The 9,235-nt window shown below is 34.9% G+C and overlaps 2 protein-coding genes across 4 annotated transcripts; one reads left to right on the forward strand and one right to left on the reverse strand.

Moving 5' to 3' along the window:
• Positions 1–276: 276 nt before the first annotated feature.
• LOC126688375 (DNA mismatch repair protein PMS1) lies at positions 277–5,906 on the reverse strand. 2 transcript variants are annotated; one of them, XM_050383041.2, is made up of 12 exons: positions 5,442–5,902; positions 5,022–5,345; positions 3,753–4,940; positions 3,569–3,661; positions 3,189–3,457; positions 2,972–3,098; positions 2,599–2,667; positions 2,400–2,473; positions 1,383–1,448; positions 1,158–1,261; positions 736–917; positions 277–642 (listed from the first exon to the last, which is right to left on the reverse strand). In XM_050383041.2, exons 1-12 carry the CDS (start codon positions 5,664–5,666, stop codon positions 517–519), a joined length of 2,847 nt encoding a protein of 948 aa, XP_050238998.1. In that variant the 5' UTR covers positions 5,667–5,902; the 3' UTR covers positions 277–516. The 2 variants fall into 2 exon arrangements, with proteins under 2 accessions (XP_050238998.1, XP_050238999.1); XM_050383042.2 differs by lacking the exons at positions 277–642; positions 736–917; positions 1,158–1,261 and having other exon boundaries at positions 1,408–1,498; positions 5,442–5,906.
• A 933-nt stretch (positions 5,907–6,839) lies between these two features.
• Positions 6,840–8,790, forward strand: LOC126685929 (thiamine pyrophosphokinase 1). Of its 2 annotated transcripts, none has more exons than XM_050379936.2 (6): positions 6,840–7,075; positions 7,193–7,289; positions 7,530–7,602; positions 7,723–7,824; positions 8,004–8,253; positions 8,343–8,790. In XM_050379936.2, the coding sequence occupies exons 1-6, from the start codon at positions 6,943–6,945 to the stop codon at positions 8,459–8,461; spliced, it is 774 nt and encodes a 257-aa protein (XP_050235893.1). In that variant the 5' UTR covers positions 6,840–6,942; the 3' UTR covers positions 8,462–8,790. The 2 variants fall into 2 exon arrangements, with proteins under 2 accessions (XP_050235893.1, XP_050235894.1); XM_050379937.2 differs by having other exon boundaries at positions 6,964–7,075; positions 7,188–7,289.
• The last annotated feature ends 445 nt before the right edge of the window (positions 8,791–9,235 follow it).

The following is a 9,235-nucleotide window of genomic DNA, read 5'->3' on the forward strand; positions in this document are numbered from 1 at the left end:
TATGATTTTACCGGTGTTCTTATTTCAAATCATTTGTAATTTGTACCATGGGAATTTTTGTTTTTTAATTACAGTTAACAAAAATTGACCTGTCAATTTATTTATTCTTTTAAATTGTACTGTTCTTTGTAAAACAATCCCTTCATTTTGGTTTTTTTAATCAGTTAATTTTAAATTCAAACCAAGATTGGGACATAATTGCAACAAATTTAAAGATTGAATTATAATTGTAAAGATCAAAAAAAGTTACAGTGATTGATATTGAACAGAAAAAGGTTTGGATTTAAATAATCATTAGACCTTTTTTTAACAAAATATTAATTTACTTCTTAAGTACATTTTGCATAGCCGGATGCACACTTTAGTAAACTATTGATTTTCAAGGGATCTAGAATTTGTTTGTTATATGAAAGAATTGGGACACAAAATAGCTGTTGCCTTGCCAGTTACAACTCTCTCAGTTCCAGCTTCGTTACATCATTTACAATAAGTTAGGCACTGAGGTGTCAAGGTCACTCACAAGCTCAAATCGTAATCATCTCCTCTTTTATAAATGGAAGTTATGTCGACCAAATGCCGCATCGTCGGTCTTCCATGAGGACAATTCCACGGTGAGTTCAAGTCAGCCAGATGCTCTAGTATCTGAGGAAGAAATTCGCAACAAAGAATTCACATTTTTTGTTTTGAAAGCAAACAATAATTAGAGCTAGTTGTTTCTTGAAGGAATTACAATACCTTCTGCATTTCATTCCTTCCCAATGGATCTCCAATCATAATAGATGATCTGCAAGCTCGCGACGCCAGCATTGCCCGAACTCTTGATGGGCACACAGAATCACAAGTGTCCATTCTGTAGCTACCAATTATCGAGCAGTCCCCTTGACTGTCAGCAAGAGTAGAAATAAGGTCCTTCACATCTGTTTCCATTAAATACCAGTAATTAGTTTTTTCTCATTAAATAGGGAACATATAACTATTAGGAAAACAAATCCAGTTCAGCAAAAGTACAAGATGAGTCCCAGTTTTGGCTTAACAATGTACATGTGAACAAGTTTCAAATTTACTCTTTTCTGCACAGCAATGGTTTTTTTTCCCTTTAATACAGGATTATCTTGGTTTTTTAAAAGAAAATAATAGGATAGACAAAACAAGGTTACCTTCAATTCCAAATGTTATATTCTTACTAAAAGGAACCGCTTTCAATTTAAATCGGTGGCCAGGTGGTGCGTCTGGATCCTCTTCCAAAGCAAATCCATTTTTCCTGAGAATTTGGTAGACCAGAGTGCATGTTAACTATCAATAGTACCAAAGTTCAATTCTGAAAATGACTTCTTAAGAACACAAATGAAGCAGAAAGCTGATAAACATGAACCGTATTTTACCTTATTACGTCCATGTTCATTGAAGCAACTACTTCCTCCTCTGGAGATAACTCCAACCTTAATGATCTACGTATAACTTTTGAAGATCAGAATTGATGCTGAGTTATAAAGAGATTCTGGCACAGTGGCATATGCCAAAATATATAATTAAAAATTGCATCAAAGAGATATATATGATATAGACATTGTGCTATCCTTAACTTAAAACCCCTCACCATGCAATCATTCAAAGACAATTTGTGAAGACAGAAGAACAATACCACGCAACAACTGATTAAGGTTTAACCAGTTCCTCTATTCCTAAATGGATCTTGATCTTCCAAATGTAATTTGAGTTTTTTTATGGCAGATGTATGACCAATCAACATAGACACAGAAAATAGATCTTCTTCATCTAGCTAGAGACTCGAGGGAAATTCCCAACATGAAGGGTAAACAAAGTGTTTAACATATTCCTTTGAAATATTGACCCTAGTATTTCAAATCATAATCAGTTTATTTGCTAAGAAGTTATGTGTCCTGGAAAACCCATGCAGACATAGGAAAGTGGTTAGCATAGAAAATAGAGAGGGTACCATAATGTACATGTAAGTCCAGCATAACCAATAAGTTAACACAGAAAGAAAGATACAACACAAACCAGCAATTTTTCTATTGAAAAAGAAGAAAATGTGGAAACGCAAATTTGACTTGAGCAGTTTTCTAGTAACCCCTCACATGGACTACATCATTGACTCTTATTTGCATATGCTCTTCAAATTAGATGAAGAAGAAAATATAAATTGTTGAAGAATTAAAAATACAATAGAAGGAGAAGCAAAAAAGTCAAAGGTTTCAACACAATTCCAACTTTTACATGAGATTTAATCCCAGAAACATAGACAAAGTATGTCAAGCAAATATACATTCAGCCTAACATGCAGATGATTTCTAATTGTTCGTTGTTGTTATTTTTAAGTCTGCAAAAAATATCATATGTAACAAAAACTAGCAAAAATCGAAGCTAATAACCCTCACCGCAGCAAAGGCTGTTGGTTCAAAACTGTTGATTGACACAATCGCTCAAAATTGTATTTCTCATCTGCAGCATGCTGCATAGAGAGAAACAATTGTAAAATAAGGTCATACCTATGATGTATTCACAAGGGAAAATTTTAAACAAAGAGGACGACCTCTTGAATAAACAGCTAGTTTAGAAGCATAAATTAAGAACTACCTGATCCACTATAAATAAATCATGATCTATTCTCCCAATAATGAAACCAAGGTTAAATTGGCCAATAACCTACAAAACAATAGGAATGTTCATCAGTGACTGTAATTTTTTGACGTTCGGAGGGAATGCAGATGAAGTATTAACATTCAGCCCAATTTTAATCCCCCAGCTAGAAATAACCATCAATGTTAACAAAAACCTTGCTAAAATGTATAAGCTAATTTAGTTTATTTCAAAGTTATGGGAACAACATTTGACTACTCAATGGAAAAATTCAAATAATTCATCAAGTAAACATGTCGTCAGCAGAAGTAAGAACCAATAATAATGATAAAAACCTAAATGTTGCTAAATCACAAAGAATGTTAACAACCTTCATTCTTCTAAAGTCTTGCTTTCTGAAAAGTCTTTCTAACTCAGTAGTAGCTGCAGCCAGAGCCCTTGCTTTTCGCTCTTCATTGTCTGGCTGAGAAAGCTCTAGAGTTGCAGCAGCATAGCTCCTAAGACCATCAATTAGAAATAAGTTGGTTAAAGCCAAAGAAAATCGAATGTTCTTCCAAATTCCAAAATGAAGTTTCTATTCTTTAAACCTTTTCATCTTCATGCCTCCAGATTTGTAATTGCTAAACTGTAATCTCGACAGTCTCTGCTGCCTTTTTGCCTTTAATTCTTGGAAACTAAACTGCAAGGTGGAGCATATCTTTTGGGAAGAAGGCTTTGGAACATCTAAAAGCAAACTAGAAGGCAATGAAGGAGTTTTAACAATAAGATCCTCAGACATATTCTCAAGGCCCTTGCTAGGGGAAGTGATAGATGCAGCAACAGCAACAGATGATGGCTTTTCTGCAGCTGCTGAATCCTGTAAATGAAATATTATACTCAAAAACAAACATTTAGGCTATAATATTCTGTGTGATTGTGCTTGAATCTCTAACATTAAATGGAAGATGTTTAAGAGAGTAGTTGTAACCATAAGACTTTCAGACCCCTTGTCCAGACCCTCCATCAAAGAAATTGTTGTGGAGTCAACCAGAGGAGTTGCTTTTTTGTCACCCAGCAGTTCCTGTACACGAAGTAGTCAAACTTCAGATGAAGGATATTAACAATAAAATTAATAACTCCAGATGATTTCTAAATGGTTTAGGGCCACATACATCCTTGTCGCTTCTGTCATTGCCATTCCCTCTATAAGAAAGAGAATTCCGGAATTTATTTAAGATTTTTTCTGCTTTTGTACACTTAAATGCCTCAACCTCATTCACCTTAGTAAAATCATCAGCGGAACAGTCATTAAATGGAGAACGTTTAGCAGCAGCATTCATCTCAGAGTTGCCTTTATTTAATGATTCTTGAAAAGTTTGGTTTCTCAGGATAGGAATTTCGGATAGAGTTGTTGTACTAATATCTTCATGCTTTCTTTTACTTACAGTAACAAACTTGTTCATAGTTGACTGAATAGACCGTAAAGAACTATCAGGATATTTACTCTCAGCAATGTTTTTCTCGACTCCTCTTGCAGGCCAAGGAGCACTTTGATCTGTTAGAATCTTATTGTCAGTAACGAGTTGCCTATTGCTACTGTTACAAAAACCATAAGCCTCTTTAATATCATGCACTCTAAGAGTGAAGTCCTTCATTGTGTCTTCTTCACCACTATTTTCTGTAGCCTCTGATGAATGAGATTCCATTTTAACATCACCACCCTCTGAAGAATTCTCCTCCAGGTGAGTTTCGTTATAAGTATGCCTAACTGCAGATGATTGTTTTGCCAACATATGAGATTTGTCACAAGGGGAATATAACTGAGGGCTACCGGCTGCCTTTACATCTACCTCAACATTATTGATGGAATAAGAAGCACTACTTGGGGAGTATATCTTCTGCAAACCCTCCCTAAGAGCAAGCAATAAGGAGTGCTCATCAGAAAAGAATACTTTTCTTTTATCTGGAGTTACATTCACATCGCATGCTCTAGTCGGAACTATAAAATTCATGATTGCAATAGGATATTGCCGAGAATTTGCACCTCTATATAACTCATTCAAAAGCTTACTAACTTTAGGCATATCCACCGGTCGACCATTCACAAAATAATACTGCCTATCTCCCAAATTGCGGCCACAACCTTGTCCAGGCTTAGAAAGAAAGCCGTCAACCTTACAATCCTCTGATATACATATACTAACAGGCTCCAAGCAACTGAAGGTGCTCACGCCAAAGACTGTAACGATATTATCCTTAAGTGAATGAGTTCCTTGTGTTTTAAGAACAACAGTCTTTGCATTTCTACCAGTTGCATTAGTACAGACTAACCGAACATCTTTAGCAATAAGTGCATAAGCCTACACATATAGAAAGATATGTATGTAATGTTTTGTCCATTAAGTGCTATAGAAATTGAACTAGTGAAGTGAAAAACTCACATTTAATAGAGAGATCAGCTTGCCATATTCTTTGCGAATATTACGGCTAAATTCTTTGCTACGCACAGGCAAATTAGAGAACAATTTCTTAACAGTAACCGTGGTACCGATTTGACGAGCGGTTTTCTTTTCAGCTGTTAATAAACCAGAACGATCAAAACTCAAGTGAGTAGCTACAGACTCATTTTTAGTTCTTGTTTCGACTGTTAATTCGCCTAACACGCAAAGCGAACTCAATGCTTCTCCTCTAAATCCAAATGTAGTCAGTGATTGAAGATCAGGAAAATCAGATAATTTCGACGTGTGATGCTTTAGTGCAAGAACCTGCAAAAATTAAAACCAATTAAACCATAGCATCACTAAAACTTATAAAACGACGTAGTCTGGCAAAATAAAACAAGTGAGGCAAACTGTAGGGACCTTGAAATTACTAGGAGAAATGCCGCATCCATTATCGATGACTTGAAAGGATTCCTGGCCGTAGTCTTTCAAAGCGATTTCGATTCCGGTAGCGCCTGCGTCTAAGCTGTTCTCGACTAGCTCCTTCACGGCTGATGAAAGGTCTAGGATTACTTGGCCGGCGCAGATTCTGTTCACCGCGCTTTTGTTTATAGGCTTGATGACTGGTGAATTTGACGCTTCCATTTATTAACTGGACATTGGCGAATGCGAACTCAAGAACCCTAGAAATTCAGGAGATAGAAAAATTAGGGGAATGTGAAAACTAAAGTGAACTAAAATTTTCGATTTTGTAAACTGGTGGCTTCGGCGCCAAATGGAAAAACCCAGCAAAACAGAGAGAGCTCGGTGATTGTTGATGTCTTTTTATTTATTTTTCGACCGAAGGTTCATTTTGCCCCCTCAATTTGACACCAAATATCAATTAAGGATAGACTCATAGCTTTAGACAGAAATACTTATAGATTGGTTAATTTGGCTTATTTTATCTCATTAGCTTAGGTGAAAAAAAAAATGATTAGAGCAATTCGAGCTGAAGTGACAACAAACAATTGGACCATTTGAAGCTGAATAGGTAACCGAGGCAAAATGCTTATTTTGAAAATATTTTTGTCCAAAACACCTACTTTGAACATGTTTTTGTCACGAATTCAATATTATTTAATCTTTATTATAAGTTGAAATGGCAAAATCAACCTTTATCGTGATAAATCACCTCACAAGTAGAGAGTTTAAAATTTTCAAAATATTTTATTGTGGTGCTTAAATTTTTATTTTTTTAAAAATTGATATTTTTTTTAAAATATATCAAATAAATATATAAATTATTTTTTGATCATCAGACCATCCATAAAACTATAGATAACTTTAAATTTATTTAAATAATTTAACATTTTATTCTGCGTATTTGTGTAATCAGTAACGGAGTCAGAATTTCTATATTAAGAAAACCAAATTTCGATATGCACTATACATAGAGAAATTTTTTAAAATTGATGGAGCTAAATTGTAAAAAAAAACTCGTGTTAGTTTAGGTAAAGACACCAATATTACTTTTATTTTTTTAGAGTAAGTAGTAATAAAATACTTAAAAGAATTTTTTTCTGTCACACCAAATAAGAATTTTTAGAGTGTTTATTCTATATATTGATTGTGCCATGTCATTTTTACAACAAGTCAATTGAGATTTGCGATAGGAATTTTTTATTTTTTATTTAATTTTTTTATTATAAATTTTTTCACATGACTAACCATCATTAGTTTGTTGTATGAATGACATGGCATAACTATTGTGTGCAATAATTTTTCTTTTGAAAGGGCTAAAAGAAGTTACAAGTGGGATACATTGTGAACGTGGGGTGGGGGAGTGTCCATTTATTGAAGTCAGTTCATACTTATTAAATAGACTTCTCTTTTATTCTCTTACTTTCCAACTACCAACCGTTACTCACGCAATCTGAAGATGGAGCTGATGACCCATTCTTCGCCGTTTCTCCTTCCTCCAATCTCCGGCGATCAACGGCCGTCGCTTAACTACGCTCTGATTGTCCTGAACCAGCAGCTTCCTAAATACACTCCTCTTATCTGGAATCACGGTACGTACTTCTGTTTTATCTACCTTATTTTTTGTTTTTTTATCAGCTGCTGTCATCACTTCTAGGGTTTTTGACCTGCTTTTAATTGCTTGCCTTTTGTTTTTCTGTTTAGAACAGCAAAAGTACGTGTCTGTGCAGACGGAGGCGCCAATCGTGTGTTTGATGAAATTCCTCTCTTGTTTCCTACTGAAGATGCTCTCGATGTTCGATGCAGGTATTTCTTCAAATTTTGTATTTTAAATTTTGTGCACAGAATAATTTTATTTAAGTAATTTATGATTATTAATTCTGAGTACAACGCGATCTCGAATTCGTAACACTCTGGAGACATGAAGGTCTTTGTATAGTTCTCTGTTTAGTCATTGTTCTCATCTAAAACTCAGCGATTGGTATCAATGTTATAACAGCTAGGTACACCACCAGATTGTAGTACTTACCGTTTAGTTTATAATAGGTATAAGCCAGATGTGATCAAGGGAGACATGGATTCAGTCCGTAGGGAAGTGCTTGACTTCTATACCGGTCTGGTAAGCTATTAGACTTCCGATTCCAAACACATGCATATTTTCTGTTCTATTGTGCTAGTACGTTACTATGGTGTTCAGAGTTGGATATGTAAGATGTCTAAACTAGTTTACATTATGCAGGGAACCAAGGTGGTCGACGAATCTCATGATCAAGACACCACAGATTTACACAAGTGCGTTGCATATATTTGTGACTCTACTCCGGATTTGGATAAATCTAGTGTAAGTTACATGTGAAAGTGTGTGCATATGCTAATCTGTTTCTGATAACTAGAAGCTTTGTTTGTAGTTCCTGGTTGCTTTTTCAAAATCATAATCTTCGTTCAGGATTTTATCATCGCTAATGACTAATTGTTTTTCATTGATGTTTGACAAGCTTTGACTCTTGTTTTAATTGGCAGCTCCGCATTCTTGTTGCTGGAGCGCTAGGTGGACGATTTGACCATGAGGCTGGAAACATTAATGTACTTTATCGTTTCTCAACCACCCGGATAATCCTTTTATCCGACGACTGCCTCATCTACCTCCTTCCAAGAACTCACTCTCACGAGATCTATATCGAACCTTCTATAGAGGGACCGCACTGTGGACTCATCCCAATAGGGGAGCCTGCTCGGAGTACCACGACGACTGGGCTCCAATGGGATATGAGTAAGTATTTGCATTGACGTTGTTACGGAGGTTACTTTCTCTGATATAAGAATTGGATTAAAACCCCTCTTTTCTTTTTCTTTTTTCAGCTGATACAGAGATGAGCTTTGGTAGTTTGATAAGCACGTCAAACATAGTCAAAGGAGAAAAAGTAACAGTTCAATCCAGTTCAGATCTTCTATGGACAATTTCCATTAAAAAGGTTTAACGCAGCTAACAAGCTGCGGAACTAATAAATGCTCGTAACCTACATTGCAATCACCCTTTTTAACGACACAAGTGCATTATTTTGGATGATTTTTTGTGTCCATATATGATTTATTGTCTGGAAGAAACTCACCAGTTAATATTTCTTCCAGCTGTGGATTAGTAATAATATAATTTCATATTGAGTTTATAGAAGTATTTTCCTTCTTTCTAGCCTTTAGCTGCTTCTGATTTGCCAGGAAGCAAAGTTATTGTAATTATATATCATCTTAGGCAACTTTCCATTATTATCAGTTTTGTTGTAATAAACTTTTGGTCCTTTTCATTGTATCTATAACTTAGCAATGGATTTCATCATTTTATCGCGAGCCCCAAAATTTCCTGCATAAAAATAAGAACTGCACTTGCAACATATTGCCCTCATACTGAAGTAAAATTTTAGAAGTATTGGTTTTGAAAATATCTGCTGATCTACAAGTTTAGTTCAATGAAACAGTATTAATTTTCTTCTAAAACTATCCTTTTTCTTTCGTCTTAGCAAAACAATGCAACAGAACATTACTTTCTTCATGATTGCTCGAGAAATAAAACAAACATAAACTTTGGTCTTCATATTTGGAACTGAAATCATATTTCCCTTTCTAATGAGCAAGTTGGCAAATTTAAACATATATAATCAAATAAGCAATCAAGAACATTTACGGAAATGACAAATAATACATTATTGAAGGCCAAAAACTTAAAACTAGTATTTATCATTTAAAAAGAATAAGGA

The sequence above is a fragment of the Mercurialis annua genome, linkage group LG6 (genome assembly GCF_937616625.2).
Source record: "Mercurialis annua linkage group LG6, ddMerAnnu1.2, whole genome shotgun sequence".
Lineage (NCBI taxonomy): Eukaryota > Viridiplantae > Streptophyta > Magnoliopsida > Malpighiales > Euphorbiaceae > Mercurialis > Mercurialis annua.